Source organism: Vitis vinifera, chromosome 3 (assembly GCF_030704535.1).
Source record: "Vitis vinifera cultivar Pinot Noir 40024 chromosome 3, ASM3070453v1".
NCBI lineage: Eukaryota > Viridiplantae > Streptophyta > Magnoliopsida > Vitales > Vitaceae > Vitis > Vitis vinifera.
Genome location: NC_081807.1, coordinates 6,254,713 through 6,275,550, shown reverse-complemented (window position 1 = coordinate 6,275,550; position 20,838 = coordinate 6,254,713). Strand labels below are relative to the sequence as shown.

Sequence of the window (20,838 nt, the reverse complement as noted above, 5' to 3'; positions counted from 1 at the left end):
CGGGATATAATAGTTGACTTTTACATTTTCGTGGTAAGAAATATACTTGATTTGGACCCTAACCTCTAGGGGTTTGGTTAGAGGTTACTAGTACTGGAAGTGTTTGGTTCCGTATACCTTAAAAGGAACATTTGAGGCTAGCCACCTATTTGTAAAGTCTCACTTAAATAAGCACTATTTGTTATTTGAAAACCATTGAGAAAACAATTGAAATGTATTTGATTTGAAATAGATGTGAAATGATTTTGATATATATGAAAATGTTTGGTTAAACACTTTAAAATGTATTAGCATTTTTGTACTCAAACGTTTTTATGAAAATGATTCTACACTAAATCTCCTATTTGTAAGCATGATTGGAACTATTTGATCCATGAAACTATGTTAATATTACTTATTGGGCTTTGAGCTCATCCCCATTTGTTGATAATTTTTTAGTAACTCAGTTCAGGCGAAGAGTGACGGTTAGGAGGGAAAATTAATTTGTTAGGACATTTGTCAAAACTTTCTTTATTTCTTTTAGCATTGTTTGGATGTAAAATTTATTTTCCATTAGAATTATTTGAGTTTGGAGTTACTTGGACAATAACACTTGGTTTGATGTGTTAAGTTTCAAAAATTGTTATTTGGAGATTTTAGAATTTTTGTTATACTACTCTAAACAAGATTTTGGTAATTGGAAAATGGTAAATTTCCAGTTACAATACAAATGTTTGTGTTGTTTCCATTTTAAGCATTTGGACTTGAAGTGTGAAATAACCTTTATGCCATTGGAGTGGGTTTCGAGGCGTGACACTAGAGCATTTATAAATTTTCCCTTTATTAAATTTCTTTTCCTCGATGAAAGCATACTTTTGTTTCCAACATATGTTGGAGAAGCAAACAAAATATTTGAGACATGTGTACTCTAGTGATCAGTTTATTCAATAATGAAAGTTCATGTAAAGATCATAAATACTTTCATTAGTTTTATCCCCGACCTAATTTAAGGTAGGGACTCTGTAAGTAGGAATTGCACCTTTAATTTGATGGTGACATATGGATATACACTTACATTATAAGTGATTATTTATCATCCACCTAATACTCATAATGTTCGAGTTTAACACACTCCATTTTCATTTGGTCAGGGGCTTGGTTTTGGAATTATATATATATAGCACCCACCCACCCTATTCCTAAAAATGAAAAATGATAAAATGGGTTTGATTTTTATTTTATTTTTAAAAAAAACCGAGTTTGGATTTTCACCAGTGAATCTTTCTATGCCTATTTTCCAAGCGGGTTATAAAGCATTTCTTTTTTCTTTGCCTAGATGAGTCTTGTAGATATCACTTGTCCCGCTTATCCTTTAGCTTTCTAGGTGAGTATACCCCACAAATAGTCTAGTGAAGCATGATGAATCTCTGGACAGGTTAGAAAGCATTTCTTTTTTCTTTGCTTGAATGAGTTTCGAAGATAGCACATGTCTCGCTTATCCTTTAGTTTTCCAAGAAAGTATACCCCACGAATAGTCTAGTGAGACAGGATAAATCGTGGTATAGAGGAAATTCAACTTTTCATTATTTACTCGTGGATGTAACGAATTCCTGTACTTTGTGGTCTCAAGAAGCCAAAAAACACCTTTGTTTCTTTAGATAGAGAATTATGCATTGAAGATTCTTATAAAGAAAAGTTCATTTCACTATATATATATATATATATATATAGATAGATAGATAGATAGATAGATAGAAGGTTGCTATAATATTAAAATGTCAATATTATTTTAACACTTCTTATATTGATGCATTGTACTTAATTACATGATCATACATGTATGTTTCTTGTTTGCTATCATATCTTGTCATTTGTTAATTTTCTCACTGTGTTGTTTTTATTTATTATATTATTTATTTTAGTACTCTTAATATTCTCCTTAAAGTTCTTAAACTTGAGTATTTTCTCAAATAAAAGTAGTATATACTCAGGAGAAGCATTCTAGTAACTTTGGTTTTGTCATCATAAGAAAAAAGAGATGGTTAAACTAAGATTTGGTTAATTTTGATTTAATGATAAAAAAGTAAGTTTTGGAACTAATGATTTACTCTAAATTTGTTTAAGCAAGAATATTTTCAAAATGATAATCAAAAGATATATAAATTAAGTAAAAGGAAAATTAAGAAGCTAGAGAGGACTTAAAAAAAAAAAGAACATCAATTAAAACCATTTTTCTAAGATCTCTTTATAAGGTTATTGTTGTACTAGGATCATGCATTTTATTTTTTTTATTTTTGCACCAAAAATCATCTAATTGCTAAATTATTTTTAAATTATTTTATAATTGGATTATTTCAAATTTCAAATTAAACCTTGAGCCAAATGATTTCTAAAATTGCTTTAAAAGGTTTTAAGTTGTTATACAAAAGTTATTGGAGCCTTGGAGGTTCCACACCTTGTAGTGCAATTGGTTGAGGAGGTTAAAAACCAATTGAGCCAATTAGGCTCAACAAGTTGAGGGGCATTTTATGAACCCTTAACTTCCAATAGTTGGGGTGTAATTGGTTGAATCAGTTACTTGATCGGTTGATTGAACCCCAATGGTCACTTGTTAGAGCATTAAATGCTAACGACTAATGAATTGGTCGAGTTAGTTGTTCGACCAGTTAAACCTCAACTTGCTTAATAGCTAGTTTGGGCTTCCAAACCCTATTTAAAGGCTTCATACTTCTTTGTTTTTGTGAACAAGAGTTTTAAATCTTTTATAAGCATCATTTGGGGAGGGGGGGAGGGGTGTTTTAAGTGCACTTTATTTCAAACTTGCAAATTCATTTCGTGTATCTCAATCCTAGTTTTTCCTTGTATTATTTAAGTTTAAATTTGTACTACGATTTTGTAAGATTATATTTCCTATCAAATTGTAATCTTTGTGAAGTGAACTCAAGTGAGAGATATCACTTAAGGGATTATTCAAGAGTAAGACTTCTCTTGAGACTTGTGGAAGGTTCCTTAGAATTGAGAATTCAAGTGTAAAGAGTTTGAAAGCTTTGACTTTAAAAGTATTGGATTAGTGGAACCCTCATATTGTTAGAACTTGAGGAGAGTGAACATAGCTCCGATTATGATAAACGTATAACATCTTGAGTTTGAAGTATCCCTTTCTTACTCTATTCATTTTATATGCAATTTTTTGTCAATTATATTTGTTAAATAACCAGTTGTAATTGTCACTTGCATCATATAAGTTTGAATTTCCAAAAAGTGATTCTTACCCTATTCATCCTCTCTCCCTAGGATGATTACCTTAGATTCGTATAGTTAGAATCCTAATAAGAAACTTAATGTACATTAAAACTTGCACTCATCTTGACATTAGTTTTGCAATTGGAATGTTGGAAAAATTTCAAAGCAATCCAAGATGGGATCATTACCCCCCTCCAAGGTGATTACCTTAGGTTGATACAGCTAGAATCCTAACATGAAGCTTAATGTATGCTAAAACTTGCACTAGTTTAACATGAGTTTTGCGATTAGAATGTTGTAAATATTTCAAAGCAATTTAGGATGAGATTATTAGTTTACTGCTAAGAAATTAATGTGATATCTTTAAGGAACTAAAGATTACATGCTCACATATAAGCATATTGAAAACCTTGAAATCATCGGATATTCAAATTTATATTATGGTGGATGTCTTGATGGAAGGAAATCAACATCTAGATATGATTTTTTTTGCTTGTTGGTGAAGCTCTCTCATGGAAAAGTTCAAAATAATCATTAATTGCTTCCTCTTTGGATTGATGTATGTTATTTTTCTTCTTTTTTTTTTTGATAATTTTTAGTTATCAAACATATTTTCTTATTTTTTAAGTATCGGAGAATAGAAAACTGTTTGAAAACAGTTATCAAATAAAGCCTAACTAAGAGAGTATTCTAACAAAATTTTATCTTCCACTTTCCAAGGTGATTTATTCATGTTTTTGGAAGGTAAGTACTCCATATTTTTCTTCAGATGACATGCAATAAACATAAATTTGTTGTAAAAACATATTTATACATAGCTAAAATTAAATAACTTTCAATAAGAATTTTCACATTTATATAATATAATATAATTATCAATAAATATTTTTAATTTTAATAATATATAAATTATATATTTATGATATTACCAGTTCAACCACAGTTCGACAACCAATTTGACAATTGAATCAATAGTTTTTCCGGTTTTGAAAACATTAATTGATAAAACAAGAAGATAAAAATTAATTTGACATACTCGCTATAATTCTACAATTCTCAGGGCAAGGAGGTAAATGCATGTGAATAATTGGGATCTTTAGGCATTCTAACATGGATCACCCATTCCCAGTAATTCACTTTAAAATTAAATTCATCTTAATAAATTTTGAAATATTTATAAGTTTACACACTCTTAATTTATATTTCAAGATTTTTTTTATTGGGTAATAATAGTTTTAAAGTAAATCCACTCTCCTATTTTTATTGGGGTTAGGATTGTCTTTGGAAAAAATAAAAATAAAAATAATATTACATCAATTTTTTTTTCTAATAAAAAACTTAACTTTAGAAAGAAAATATTTATAAATTTTATTTCACTTAAATGCTATATTTTCATTTGTATAAAAAACAGATAAAATACAAAAAATGAAAGTGTTAGTTTTTTGGATTTTTTTTTTAAATCAACAACTATAAAAATAAATTGTATAGAAATATTTATTAACTAAACTTTAAAATAAATAAAAAAATCTCATGTTTTTCATTTAATTTATATAAAATAATATTTATTAGTATACTAAAATTCATGTTTTATTTGTTAAATGAATTGTAAATTATAAAAGATAATTTGTTTTTACCAAAAATTAACAGTATTTTTTAAAATCATAAATTTTGGGATTGATCATGTATCATGATCTTATTAGGAGAATGAGAAATATTGAATCCAAAGAAATTCCAGCCCCTCTCACTCTCCTTTTCTCTATCTTAACATGCGACTCATTGTTTTTCTAAGGATTTTAATTCAAGATGAAAGCTTTGGATTTTAAATTTCCATAAGCGTATTCTAAATTTTGGTTTGGAAAACTTTGTGGTTTTAAAGACCAAAAATTATCTACAATAACCTTATGTTCTTCAAAAAGGTTTTGAGAAAATAAAGAGTTAAACCTTAGGTTTGGATTCAACACTTCGTTTAGACATATGGTTCCATATTGAAAGGTTCTAGCTTTCGTAGGTTTTCTTTGAGCCATGTTCCTGTAATCATGAAATCAATCATTAGTATTATCGACATTATTAATTATTTGTCTACTTAACCAGTCTGCTAATATATTATCTTTTCCTTTAATATGTTCAAATTTAGGTTTGAAACCAATTAAAGAGTTTTGAAACTTTATCCATCTTTTGGTGGACAGTTTTGAAGAATTTTTGTTTTCAAAGAATTTTTTAATATTCTCACAATCGGTTCTTAAAGTAAATTGTTCTTGGTTAAAAAATAATTGAAATTTTTCTAAGACTAATATTATTGCTTCAATTTCTAAGTCTGTAGAGCTAAGGTTCTTTTGATAATCATTAAAGGTTCCACTACAATATCTACAAAGTTTTTCTTCTCCTATATTAGTTACTGTTAAAAGTATACCTCCCCATCCTGTTTGACTAGCATCGGTTTGGACTATTTTATATTCATTTTCTAAGGGTAAATGTAAGGTTGGGAGATGTTTCACAAGTTCTTTTATTTTCTGTATAAGTTTAATATCTTCTTGGTTAAAATATCTTTGCCCTGTGTTTTTTGTTTTACTATAAAGGGGTCCAGCTAATCTACTAAGGTTTTTAATATATGGCCTAACATAATTTAATAATCCTAAGAAACTTTGAAGGGTTTTTAAATCTTCGAGTTTGTCTGGAAAATTATTTATTTTTTGCACTATATGTTCTTGTAATTTTATTTGTCCATCTTCTAATTCTAATCCTAAGAATTCTATTTGAATCTTAAATAATTTCAATTTCTTTTTACTTACTATTAAACCATGACTAATTAATTTTTCAAAAATTAATTCTAAATGCTTTATGTGTTCTTGAAGAGTATATGAAAAAACAAGAATATCATCAATATATACAAGAACAAAAGAATATTTTCCAAAAATATTATCCATCATTCGTTGGAATATCTGAGGAGCATTTTTTAGTCCAAATGGCATTACATTCCATTCATATAATCCACAAGGACATGAAAACGCTGTCCATGGTTTACTATCCTCTTCTAATCTGATTTGCCAAAATCCACTTTTACAGTCTAACTGAGAAAAATATTTACATCCTTGAATAGAATTAATTAAAGAATCTTTGTTCGGAATTTTATAGGCATCATCATATGTATTATCATTCAATCTTTTATAATTAATAACCATCCTAGCTTTTCCTCGTTTTTCTTCATTATGGTTCCTAACTAAAAAGGCTGAGGATCTATGAGGACTGAAACTTGGTTTTATGAGGTTATTCTGTAACAATTCTTCTATTTGAATTTTGAATTCCTTTGTATCTATAAGATTACATGCTATATTTGCTGTTTTTATTGTTAAATCTGGGTTTTTAATTGGTATTTTACAGGTTGTCTTATTTTTATTCCAATGTTTTTGTGGGTCTTCTCCTATAATTCCTATTTTTTCTGCTTCTAATATAAGGTTTTTTAATCTATTTGCATTTCTTAATTGTTCTGAGTAGTCATTAATTATGCTATCCTTTTGTGCCTCCACTTTGCTAATTTGATGAGATGTTACATTATGATTTTTATTTAATACATTTTCCATGTTTGTATAAACAATTGTTATGGTTTTAGGATGAAAACTAACTTGGTTATTTTGTATTGTTATCCCTCCTTGTAAAGAGTGTACAAAATTTAGACCTAAAATAAAAGGATATAAACTTATAGTAGGTACAAGATAAGTTTGGGGTAATACTAAGGTTATGTTATTAATTATAATTGGTACATTTGAAATATACTTAGTTAGTATTAGTTTTTGTTGATTGTATTGGATTAACTCTACTGGTTGAATTAATGTTTGCTGATCTTCTTGAGGTACTAAGGTTTCAAATAAAAGGTTTTTACTGGCTCCAGTATCTAACATTGCGTCTACCTTTAATTCTATGGTTTTTAATTTAATTGTTGTTGGAAAAATAATAGATTTAACTTTATTTGCCATATTTACTTGTTCTATTGTTTGTATGGTTATTTTTTCAGGATTCCTTGGTTCTTTTACAGGACTTTTTGGTTCTTCTGTGTCCTTAGGTTTTGAACTACTATCTTCTTCTTCTTTTGAAATTTTTCCTTTGATTATTATTTGTAAATCTTTCCATATATTATAAGGTTTTATTTTACTTTCTAAAGGTTGTACAAGGTTTTCTAAATTTAAAGGGGTTTTCTTAGCTTGATTTTCCTCTTTTTCAATAATCATACAAATTTCTTCTTTTTCATTTTCACTATCTTCTACACTATATACACTTGAATTTTCACTTTCAAAGTCTAATTCACTGATAAGTTCTTCTTCTTCACTATCTAGCTGATACTCATTTATTAGGTTTATTTTTAATTGGGTTTTTCTATTTCGTTCATTTAATGGTTTTTTAAGCTCAGGACATTCAGGTCTTATATGGCCTTCCTGACCACACAAATAACATTTACACTGTCTTTTTCTCTCTGAGGTTCTTTTTCTTTTTATCCAAAACTTTCCAAGTTTTTTATACCTTGTCTGATATGGTCGTTTTTTATAAAAGGTTCTCGACTTTCTTCTTAAAAATTTATTATATCTCTTAGGTTTTCTAAACTTATATTCTCTGCATCCTATATCTAGATTTTCTCCTATATGTAATTTTCTACAAAGTTGTTGATTTATGTCTTGTTTCTTTATCTGACTTCTTTCTCCTATGCTTACACATTCTCTTTCTAACCAATTTTTTACAAATTCTATTCTAGCACCTATATAAGGAGAGTTTTTATACTCGGAGGTTGTAAATTCATTCCATAATCTAAGTCCTACGGGTCCTTGTATTTTTAATATATATTTATTTAAATATTCAGGGGTTCTGTCTACTCTAGCAAGGATTGCATATTTCCTAAATTTTTGTTCATATTCTCTTATATATGAAAGGTTACATAATTTCAATTGTTCTAACTTATGAAGGTATATTGCAGGTTCCTTTACATCTTCTTGTGTTGTTCCTAAAAAATAAATTTTTATTAGATTTATAAATAAAGATATACTAAAATTATTTCTGACTTCTTGAAAATAACTGTTGTTTTCTTGTTCCATGTTTCTAAAAAATTGTAGTACAGTTCCTCTAAGGGTGCTTTTACAAAATTCATAAATTTCTTGTTGATTTTCAAAGGATACTACCACACCTGCTGAATTTAAAGATTGCTCCCAATTTTCTATCGTTTTTCTAAGATCTTGTGCACTATCTATATCTAATATTGTTCCATATTCGTATATTGGTTGCAAAGAACTAGAAGGTTCTGTTTTAGTTTTCCATTGAGGTCCTTTTGGCTTGCTATACGGCTTATTATATTTTACTATTTCACTTTTTACATTTACAGTTTCTTTTTCTTTATTTATTGTATTTATTGATTCGTTTGGGATTATTTCTATGTTTTCATTAACTTTTGGTTGAATAGTAAATTGATTTATCATTTCTATATCTATAAGTTTTTTAATTAAATTGGTTTTATAGAGTTGTTTTATTATTTGGTCATCTGTATAGTTGTTACACATTATATTAACAAAGTTTTCTTGATCCACTTGTTCATCTAGTAATGTTGGATTACTAAATTCCTCTAACATTATATTTACTAACTCTGAGTTTTTGTATAGGTTTTCTACTGTCTCAATGTTTAGTAAAATATCTTCTTGTATAACATTTACATTTTCTATCTCACTATCTGACTCTACCTCTACATTTACAGTTTTATAATTTCCAAAGGTTATACTTGCACTTTCATCTTGGTTTTCATATAAGCTACTGGATGTTGGATATTTTATTATTGGTTTATTTATTTGAGGTAATTCCCATTCTCGTCCTAGTAAATAGTTTATATTTACAGGTTTTGCTTCTATCATATTTACTGTCTTACTTCCAAAGGTTTTTACTATATCATCGAATTCCATCATACATTTTAAGCTTAAAGCATTAGTAGTTTTTCCTATAAATCCTATAGCTATGCTAAGGTTTTTACTTCCTAATTCCATATCATAACCTTAGTATTTACAGTTATTTTTATTTTTTCTGTGAATTCCTTAAGATCTATACAAAATTGAGGTATACAACCAATAACTGCGTAATTTTGGTTCATATTAACTTCTGCACTAGCTAAAAGAGCTCGTCCTACTGTGTTGTTTCTAGTATCTAAAAGGTTAATATTTATAAGTGCTCCAATTTCTTTACGATGAAGTCCTATTATTCCTATCAAAATTATTCCTAAGTGCATATATTTATCGGTTTTATTTTTTAATAATTTGTGTTTTGTTTCTAGAGATACTAAATCTAGATATACAATATTTCCTATTGAACTTATAGTATGTTGATTTAAAAATCTAGTTATTTTATAATTTTGAACTAATTGTTTTTTGTAAGGTGTTACTTCCTTTACTGCCTTTTTTAATTTTTCTTCAATAAATTCTTTTACATTATCTCGAGGGTTTATTGCTTCTACTATTTCCATGGTTTTATTGCTAGATTTTTTGGTTCAAAAGGATTTATTTTTCTTTCTATTTTAATTATTGGTTTTTCTCCTAAATTAAAGTTTTCAAATTGTTTTAAAAGGTTATTTAATTTTTGTTCCTCTGATATTACTATATTTCTTTGTTCTAAAAGTTTATCTACTTTTTGGTTAATTTTTTTCTAAAGTTTCTTTTAAATTTTGTTGTTCTAGTTTTATTTGTTCTATTTCTTTTCTAACAAATTTTTCTTCTCTAACTAATTGTTCTTTAATATAATCTAGGTTATTTCTTAGCAAATTATGGTTCTTAAAGTCTTCCAGCTTCTTTTCTAATTCCTAAGACCGTGTTTAGTTTTTCTACAGATTTTATTTATCTTTTCTGGATTTCTTTTAAAATATCTATATTGTTTTGGTTTTCTTTCTGAATTTGTTCTTGTAATACTTCGTTTGTTATTTTTAATTGTGTCTCTACTAAAAATTTTAACTGCTTTACCTCTTGGGTTTGTAGATGAGGGTTCATTATCTCTAATAGGTTTTAATTAGATGAGCTAGCATATAAATTATCAATATAATATTTTATAATTTCTCTTCTAATTATGGTTTCGGTAGCAAAAAGTTCATCAAAAGCTTCTTGTATAGCTACTTCATATTCATTCAAATATTTAAGAGAAGTTAAGTTTTTAATATCTGTGGTTAAATCTTTTACAGTAGTTCTTAAATTATGTAATTTATCACAAGTTTCTCTAAATTCTTTACATTGAGAATACAACCTATTATTAAGTTCTTTTACACGATCATAATCTATATTATATATACCAGGAGGATAAGGAATAAAAGACATTAATTCCTAATTCATGTTAAGTAAGCAGAGCAAATAAAGATTCAGAATAAATTAAGCAAAATTAATCAGACTTTATATGGGGTAAAGTAAAGTTCGGTACTCTGAAAATCAATTTGAATCTAAAGTCTCCTTTCCTAATTAATATACTGCAATACACAGAGAGAAGCTCTGATACCAACTTTTCCCATCACCAGTCACTTTTCCCAATAAGCAGTTTCAACAACAGTTTGTTAGTAAAGGTTCTTAAAATCTCCGTTAGCAATGAGAGTTTGATTAAGGTTTTTTATTGAATTAAAGTGTGAACACATTTATTACTAGTATTAAAATAATATAAAATTTTACAAAGACTTATTAAAATAACATAAAATTTTCAAACACCTAATAAAATAACATAAAAGGTTTCAGTCCTCATAGATCCTCAGCCTTTTTAGTTAGGAACCATAATGAAGAAAAATAAGGAAAAGCTAGGATGGTTATTAATTATAAAAGATTGAATGATAATACATATGATGATGTCTATAAAATTCCGAACAAAGATTCTTTAATTAATTCTATTCAAGGATGTAAATATTTTTCTCAGTTAGACTGTAAAAGTGGATTTTGGCAAATCAGATTAGAAGAGGATAGTAAACCATGGACAGCGTTTTCATGTCCTTGTGGATTATATGAATGGAATGTAATGCCATTTGGACTAAAAAATGCTCCTCAGATATTCCAACGAATGATGGATAATATTTTTGGAAAATATTCTTTTGTTCTTGTATATATTGATGATATTCTTGTTTTTTCATATACTCTTCAAGAACACATAAAGCATTTAGAATTAATTTTTGAAAAATTAATTAGTCATGGTTTAATAGTAAGTAAAAAGAAATTGAAATTATTTAAGATTCAAATAGAATTCTTAGGATTAGAATTAGAAGATGGACAAATAAAATTACAAGAACATATAGTGTAAAAAATAAATAATTTTCCAGACAAACTCGAAGATTTAAAAACCCTTCAAAGTTTTTTAGGATTATTAAATTATGCTAGGCCATATATTAAAAACCTTAGTAGATTAGCTGGACTCCTTTATAGTAAAACAAAAAACACAGGGCAGAGATATTTTAACCAAGAAGATATTAAACTTATACAGAAAATAAAAGAACTTGTAAAACATCTCCCAACCTTACATTTACCCTTAGAAAATGAATATAAAATAGTCCAAACCGATGCTAGTCAAACAGGATGGGGAGGTATACTTTTAACAGTAACTAATATAGGAGAAGAAAAACTTTGTAGATATTGTAGTGGAACCTTTAATGATTATCAAAAGAACCTTAGCTCTACAGACTTAGAAATTGAAGCAATAATATTAGTCTTAGAAAAATTTCAATTATTTTTTAACCAAGAACAATTTACTTTAAGAACCGATTGTGAGAATATTAAAAAATTCTTTGAAAACAAAAATTCTTCAAAACTGTCCACCAAAAGATGGATAAAGTTTCAAAACTCTTTAATTGGTTTCAAACCTAAATTTGAACATATTAAAGGAAAAGATAATATATTAGCAGACTGGTTAAGTAGACAAATAATTAATAATGTCGATAATACTAATGATTGATTTCATGATTACAGGAACATGGCTCAAAGAAAACCTACAAAAGCTAGAACCTTTCAATATGGAACCATATGTCTAAACGAAGTGTTGAATCCAAACCTAAGGTTTAACTCTTTATTTTCTCAAAACCTTTTTGAAGAACATAAGGTTATTGTAGATAATTTTTGGTCTTTAAAACCACAAAGTTTTCCAAACCAAAATTTAGAATATGCTTATGGAAAAACAGTGTCAGCTTTAGCCCAACATTTACAAAACCTTCAAAACCAACTAATTGCTTTAGAAACCCAAAAATTTCAAAACCTCAAAATCTAAGAAAATCAAGAAAAACTGATAGAAGATTTGAAAACCAGTATAGTGTCAACCAATCAAACCAGTTGTTCAAACAGTCAACCTGAAGTAATTAGTTTAATTAAGAAATCAGCTCTTCTGACTGAACAATATGAAAGGCTTGTTGTTAAAAATATAATTGGAGCTGATAACTACTCTTTCGTCAAAACCTTTTTTCTACAAAACCAATATAACAAAGTGTTTAAAAATCAAGAAATTTTGTATAAACATTTTAGAACTAAAAATGACGGGATAAAAACAGGGTATATGGCATATCACGACCCTGAATTTTTCTTTGTTATATATTTAGCTTATGTAAATATGCCTGTTGTAAATAAAGAAAATTTTGATTTAGTACCGCAACTTATGGATCAGGGAATTTTAAAAAATGTTTTTATGAACCATATATCTCAAATCCCTGAAAATTTCCCAGAAAAATTGAAAGATATTTTAACTTATCTTTTTAAAGCCGAAAAATATATAGATATTTCTTTTGAAACCATTCCACATTTATTTCAAACCGATGGATCAGTAGTACCAGCCTATCATCATGTATATATAAAACATAATAAAGAACCACTCATCCCTCAACAAGAACCAGAATGGGAAATGACCCGTTCAGATGAATTTCCAGAATTTTTTACTCGCTTTAGAGCTTTTCAAATCTATGATCTTAGACCAACCCGGAATAAATTATTTCATCTCATTGGCGAAACAAAAACCATGTCTATATGGAGAGTAAAACCTTTAGAACACATCATTGTTCCAAACCCTTTTATTACTTCTGAAGAACAGGATTTTATAACCGAACTCAGTGTAGATATACCAGAACCATCTTAAAATTATTCAAATTTATTCCAGATCTAGACTGAAGATTTCAATGATTAATAAAAAGTTCAAATGCTTGAGTCCATTAAGTTGAATAGAAACTAAATCATCCAAGAACACATTTTTTTTTTCTAACTTTTATGATGTTTATTGTTAAAAAATAGAAAACAAAAATCTTTTAGTATTTTTCGGACTAGTTAGTCTAATCGATCAGACCATCCACTCAACAACTTTCTCAATTCAATTGACTGAATCGACCTGTTTATGAGTTGGATTGATCCCAATCCAAAAGCTAATGAATGTTAGCTTACAAGCTTTGGATGTTAGCTTGCATGCCAATGGATGTTGCGAATATTCTTTCGATGTGACAAGAATTGTACTTTAGGGAGTCTATTTGTTCATAATGGGCTAACATCACTCAATTATAATTTATATAATTGATAAGAAAGATATAAAATATGAATAGACAAAAATACCCATTAGAGTAGTTATCTTAACTATCGTATAAAATGTAAAGTAATTATTGGAAAAATTTGTGGTTCGTATATGGTGTACTAAAATTAAAATTTTAACTATTAGATTTACATATTTAATCATGACCATTGATTTGAATTGGAAAACACTTGCAACTGTTTTCTTATTGGAGGATTGAATATCAGACAAAATTTAGTAATAATTAAGTAATGATATTTTATATTATTAAAATATATAATTTATAATAAATAAAAATAATGTATTATCTAATTTTATCTTCATTTTTATTTTTATATCAATATTATTTAAAAATATATAATAATAATTTAAATATATAATAATAGTTTTAGTTTTTTATCAACCATTTAATAAAAAATTAATTCTTATGAATTAAGGAAGTTGGGTTTTTTCAATTCTAATTTTATTATATTAAATAACTAAAATTTAAGAAGAATCAATTTCAATATCCATCAATTAAAATGCATTTTGATTTAATGTAATTCTCATAAATAAATTGAAGTAGAGTTTTTATTTAAAATATTTGTTTATTACATGAAATAAATAAGGATAAAAATTTTAATTTAAAAAGATAAATTTCACAATAAAATTATTTAACAACAAGAATCTTTATTTTATAAACCGAATAAATATGAAATAAAAAAAGTTATAAATTTTTAAAAAGTAGGTGAGAGAAGGATAAGGTAAAGTAAATTTTAATATATAGACTAGTATTAATAATTTTTTAAAATGTTTATTATATAAAACCAGTAAACAAATATAAAATATTTACATTCATGTTATTTTCATAATAATTATATAATGATAAATATGAAAATAATATAAATTAATTAATATAATAATTTTTAAATTTTTAAAATAATAAAATATATAGATATATAAATAAATTTAAATATTATAATTTTCTTTCCATCTTAAATATATCTTTTTACTTAATTATTATACATATTCTATTTAAGAAAATTTAAAATATTAATACATTTATATATATTTTTTATCATTTAATTTGACTTATCAAATATAAAAATGAAACATATATATAATTTCTTCAACTAATTTTAATTTTTATATAATATATAAATTATATATTTATGAGATTACCAATTTGACTCGGTTCAAAGTAACTTTTTAAATTTAGAATTTCTCATGTATGAAAGTAAAAAATCTTCATTATATTATGAAATAGGATTCCAACTCCTCTCACCCTTCTTTTCTAAGAATTTTGGTTTTTCTAGAATCCATAGAATTTTTTAGAATGAGATATAGGGAGTTTTCCTAGGATCCACTTGCTACTATCCAATTAAAATGGTATTTTGGGAAATATATTAAGAAATAATATTCGAATTCATAAAATTTTAAATATTTTTAAATTAAATTAAATTTTAAATAACTAAGTTTCTATTTTTTAACTTTTTTTTTCCACATATTAAAACTAAAAGATGTTTTTCTCGTTATTTTATTCAACAAATAAATGTCCCATTTTCCACTAGGGTTATAGCTTTGATGGATTGGTTAGGTTGAAGTTAACCTAAACCCAACCTAAATTAAGAAATAATCAACTTAAACCCAAATCAACCTAAGTCTAACCCAACTTGACCTCTAACATAAAGTACTCAACTCAAATCCAATCAATCTCATTTATCTAAACTTGAGTTGAGTTTAGATTGGTAAGATTAAATTGAGATTAGTTGGATTGATCAAGTTGCATAATTCAAAATTCATATGTAATATTTTTTATAAGCTTTTTTTTTTCTATTTATTTATATGAAAAATTAATAGCAATTAGGAAAAAAGTTCAAGATACCAACGATAAAATAAAAATAAATTTATACATCTTTAATATATAGGATAATATACATTAGAAAAAGTAAAAAACTTAAATTTGGTTTAGATTTTGCTTAGGTTGTCTGAACTTTAGCTTAAGTCCAATCCAAATTGAGTTCAAGTTGAAAAAAATCTGACCTAAGCCCAACTAAAATATTGAAAATGATTTCCCAAACTCATCCAAATGCTAAGTTGGGTCGGGTAAACCCACTTAAGTTGCATCCCTAAATTCTACTTATTCATAATGTGGAAGATTAAAATGAAAGCTTTGAAATCTTTTAAAATTCTAAGTTTAAAGATTTAAAACTATTCAAATTCATTCAACATCAAGATTCACGATTTGAATTATTCATAAAAAGGTATGATTAATTGAGTCCTAGAAAGTTGAATAGAAATTAAATCATCCATGAATACACTTTTTTCAAACTTTTATTATGTTTATTTTAAGAAAATAGGACAATCCAATCATCCAACTCGATGACCTCTTCGATCTGATGGACTGAATTGAGTCGTTTAGGATTTGGATTCAAACAAATCCACCATCTAGCTAGATTGCAAACTAATGGATGTCACAAATATTCTTTGGGGGATTGGTTACAAGATCAGGTAAAGAAATCATATTCTCTAGGGGATTCATTATAAGAAAATTTTCGTTTTATTTTAAACATATTTTTATAGTTAGATATACATGATCTGTTTTTTTTTTAAATGTAAAATATTAATATATTTATATTAGGCAAACACGATTGCAATAATAATAATAATGTTATAACTGAGGTTATGAATGCCACCATATTAATGATAATGAATGTTAATTAAATATTATTTATGACTTCCATTAAAACTCATTAATGAAAATTATTTGAAAAACTTATAAAAGAATTTCTCATTCCCCTGTAATATGTACCTTAAAAAAGAAATTTATCTTTCATTTTCTCAACTTTCTCTAATTTATCCTTCCCATTATATATATTTTGTTAAAGTGATATATATTTTATTTTTACTACTTTGATTTGTGTTACGTTTATCCTCGTTTAATAATAATAATAATACTAATGGGCGACAAAACTAAGGAAAACGTACTTAGTGCCATGAGACGACACCGTTTTATCTAGGAGAGGAGTAAAACAAGTAGGTAATTGAACATGGAATACCCAATGGTTCACTTACCTTATTTCACGCTACATCGTGACTCCTGCAAAATTATACTTAGATACATTTCCACACACCCTATGATCATAAGGACGTTGACCATTCTCTTTCAAATTTTGTTTGACTGGCAAACCAGCACCATACTCATCCTACTGACTTCATCAACAAACTCCTGAAGATTCCGATCCGAGGAGCCGCCCTCTGCAACTGCCTCCTCCGCCGCCTTCTTCCACTTCATGGCGTTTTGCTTCAGCTCCGCCGCCTTTTCACCGGTTGTGGCCTCGATCAGACACTTCTCCACTTCGTCCCGGGTGATGAGCTTGTTTTCCGCCTCACCTCTGCACATTCTCACCCCAACTTTGAACACGTCCACCAGATATTTGGCGTCGGTGACTTGGTCTCCCCACTGTGGAAATGCCACCACCGGCATGCCGGAGCTGAGAGCCTCCATGGACGAGTTCCAACCGCAGTGGGTCACGAAACAGGCGACTGAGGGGTGGGCTAAGACTTGCTCTTGCGGGCTCCACTGGACCATCTTGCCTTTGTCGCCGGCCTTTTCCAAGAACCCTTCTGGAAGAACTAGGAGTTCCAAGCCGGCGTCTTTGTGCGGTGGTTTCATCACCCATAAGAATTGCACGCCGGAGTTTAAGAGCCCATAAGCGATCTCGTCGACTTGGTCTTGTTTCAGGTACACGACGCTTCCAAAAGAGATGTAGACGACGGAGGAGGGAGGCTTGGAGTCGAGCCACTCGATGCAGTCGTCGGCCTTCATGAAGTCGCCACGGACAGCGGCGTTTGGCACTTTGGGGTTCTTGTATAGAGGTCCTACAGGCTTGATTGGGCAGATCTTGGACATGTATTTGATGACTTCGGGTTCCAGCTCTTGGAATGTATCCATCAATATACAGAAGGGCTTGTCCAGGTTCTTGTACTGGCCTAAGATGGCTCTCCTCAGGAAAGGATATGGAGTGGTCGGGTACAGGAAACTAGCGACTTCATCATACTTCAAGAGAGGCGTACATGGCAGTTGAACATCGATTTCGGGCTCAGCCTCGGAGGGAAAAGGGACCAAGCCATGGTAGTAGTGGTAATAAGTAGAAAAGCAAGCGCAAGATTGAACCCAAAGCATGGCACTGGGAAGTCCAAGATCAGCTGCAACATCAGAGACCCATGGAATAAATGGATTGTTGATGAGGCACGAAACAGGACGATCTTGTTCAGCGTTCTTCTTGATCATTTCAGGAATAATCTTCTTGCCCACGAGCTCCAGCTGTGGCAAGTACAAGTCGAGGTCTTGGCGCTTGGGCTCGTTCTCGTCCCACCCATCTTCAAAAAACTCGAACCTGATCATACCATCTCCGACCGGCGTTGGTTGGTCAGTGATATTACTGGCTTTCCTCATCTGTTTCCCAATGCTTTCTGGGGTAGTGAAAGTCACAAGCAAGCCCTTTGAAGCCAGACGCTTCCCCAACCTAAGCAAAGGGTTAACATGCCCTTGTCCAGGGAAGGAGACCAAAAATACATGAACTAGCTTTGATTCAGAACCCATTCTTCTCCAACTTCCAAAGCTTACTAACACAGGGAGAAATGAATATTCAATAAAGAGAGGAAAGAGGATAGAAATAGAGAAATCGTTTTAATGTGGAATGGATGGAAGAGAAATGTGGGAAGACTGATTTTTATATACCCTTGGAGAAATGTTGATCAATTCAAAGTTTCAATGTGTGGGAGAACGACTGTTAGGTAGCTAACTCAGACATGCTGAAGGTTTGGTTTAGCAAAATGCAGAGCAGAAAGAGTAGAGAGTAGTAGTTGCTATAACACAATCCTTAATTTAAGAGTCAATCCACCGTAATAACAATCGTCTTGATTGACATCTGATTCAGCATTCACTTAAAGCTTATCTGGGTATTGTACCTTACGTGTTAGACGAAAAAAAACAAAAAACAAACAAACAAACAAACTCGTAAACAGTGGATGATTAACGGCCGGCTACATACCGTGTGAAAAGGTTTTAAATTCAGGTTGTAATCATGTTCCCTTATGATCTCTAGGCCATATTCTTTGTGATGTTTAGAGCTAATTAATAAAGAATTCTGAAGTCTTCACAGGTAAAATCTCCACCAATCCTTGGGTCGGGTTCACTCTTTTTTATCAACTTTCGTTACATTCATTTTTTTAACTGAATAAAAGAGCTTTAAAGTATACATTTTTTTTTCAAAGAAAAAAAAGGAATTTCATTATAATTCCTTTTTTTTTTATAGTATTTTTTAAACCCAATCATGCAAATGATTAAGGCACTCTTTGGCGTTCTGTTCAAGAACGATTACTTCAGATAAGCATAAACATACTTTCTATATTTTTATCCTTATCCCCCCTTCAAGCAGGAGCTCTGACAAGAAATTACAAAAGGTCTTTTCTCTTATCACCTAACTAATATTCAAAATTCCCGGGTTGGACTTTCGATTGAAGAAAATACAGTTGGGAACAGAGGGAAAAAGGCAATTGTTATGATACGTGCAATAGATGTTCAAATGGGCATGAGTTCATGCCAACATAGAATTCGCCAACTAGAAACGTCAAAACCAATAAATAAAAAATGAGCGGGGAGTATGTAGAACTAAATATGTGAGGATATCTATACAAGTTGGTCTACGCTTGAGGCTGACTAGGCGGCTGTCAGCCAACTATATTCCATGTTCAAGGACCAGAGTATTTGTCATCGTCTTTACAAGTTTCTAGGAAAAGTAAGAGGAAAAACAAAAGGAAAATCATGAGAGATAAGTAGGGATAACTGTTCTTACAATTGTTGCTTTTAGAAGAAAAGGAGAAATTTTTTCTTTTCCTTATCTTGATCTAATTTTTTCATATGGATATCTATTCTTCTAATTATTAAACCATTAAATGGGGGTTGACTGTGATGAAATTGCAGTTATAGTTGGTTATATAATAAAGTTTCAATCAGTTTGATCATTAATTATTTTTTAGGTTTAATACATTTTACCCTTTCAACCTATCCCGTATTTTACACATAGCTCATTTAGGTTTAAAATTGAACACATTGTACCACAAACTTCTTAAATTACAACATTTTGCATTTTTCATTGAATGATGTTAGTTTAAGTGGATGAAAATCTCACGTGTTGTGCATGTGACTACCTAATGAATAGGAATGACAACTGGGTGGGTTCGGGACAGGTCACCCCCATCCCAACCCCGCCCCATTTATTCAAAACAATTCTCATCCCCGTCCAATTTAAAAAATTAAACAGGACAGGGTGGGTATGATAAATTCTCATACCCGCCCCACCCCATTTAACTTCTTTTTGAATTTTTTTAAATTGCTTTTAAAATTTTTAATTATATTAAAATAAATATGTTTTATAAATAATAAAATAATTATGTTTTTATAACTTATTTTATTATTATCTATATATTAAAAATAGTAAAATAAAAATTAAATTAAATTAATTTTAAAATTAATTTTATATATAATCGGGGTGGGGAGGGACGTGGTGATACCTGAACCTGCCCCGGGTTTTTAAAAAAATTTCAAACCTTTTCTAAACCTGTTTATTAAAATTGAATTTTGTCCCATTAGGGGCAGGACGAGACGGGTACCCGAAAAAACCAACTCCATTGCCATCCCTACTAATGAATGGTAGATTTGTAAATCCCCAAATAACTCTCCCTCCTTCTGTCTTCATCTTCGTTTTCATCAAACCCTAACCTTGTATGATAAATAACATATATTTCTAACAACTTCACTCCTACACTATTTTGCTTTAAGACTAGACTCCTCTCTTTCTTATGATAAATATTGTGCTAAAATAGACTATCAATTTAAGGATGAAAATAAACAAAAAGTTGAAGTTAGAATGGAAGAAAGGGTGACAGTATTATGATAAACAGAGTTAACTAACCATTGCCTCTAAATTATTTATGCTTTAACCTATCAAAGCAAAAATTTTAAAAATCCAACATTTTTAATATAATTTCCATATATACTTAATTATTAACTTTCCCATAAAAATTTACTAAATATTCATATATTTACAAAATCAAATT

General features: G+C 29.0%; 1 protein-coding gene across 1 annotated transcript; it reads right to left on the bottom strand.

Annotated features, from left to right (window-relative positions):
* Positions 1–16,879: 16,879 nt before the first annotated feature.
* Positions 16,880–18,319, bottom strand: GT3 (cinnamate beta-D-glucosyltransferase-like). The gene is given in 1 exon segment (NM_001280920.1): positions 16,880–18,319. A coding segment is annotated over 1 exon segment (1,440 nt).
* Between the last annotated feature and the right edge of the window lie 2,519 nt (positions 18,320–20,838).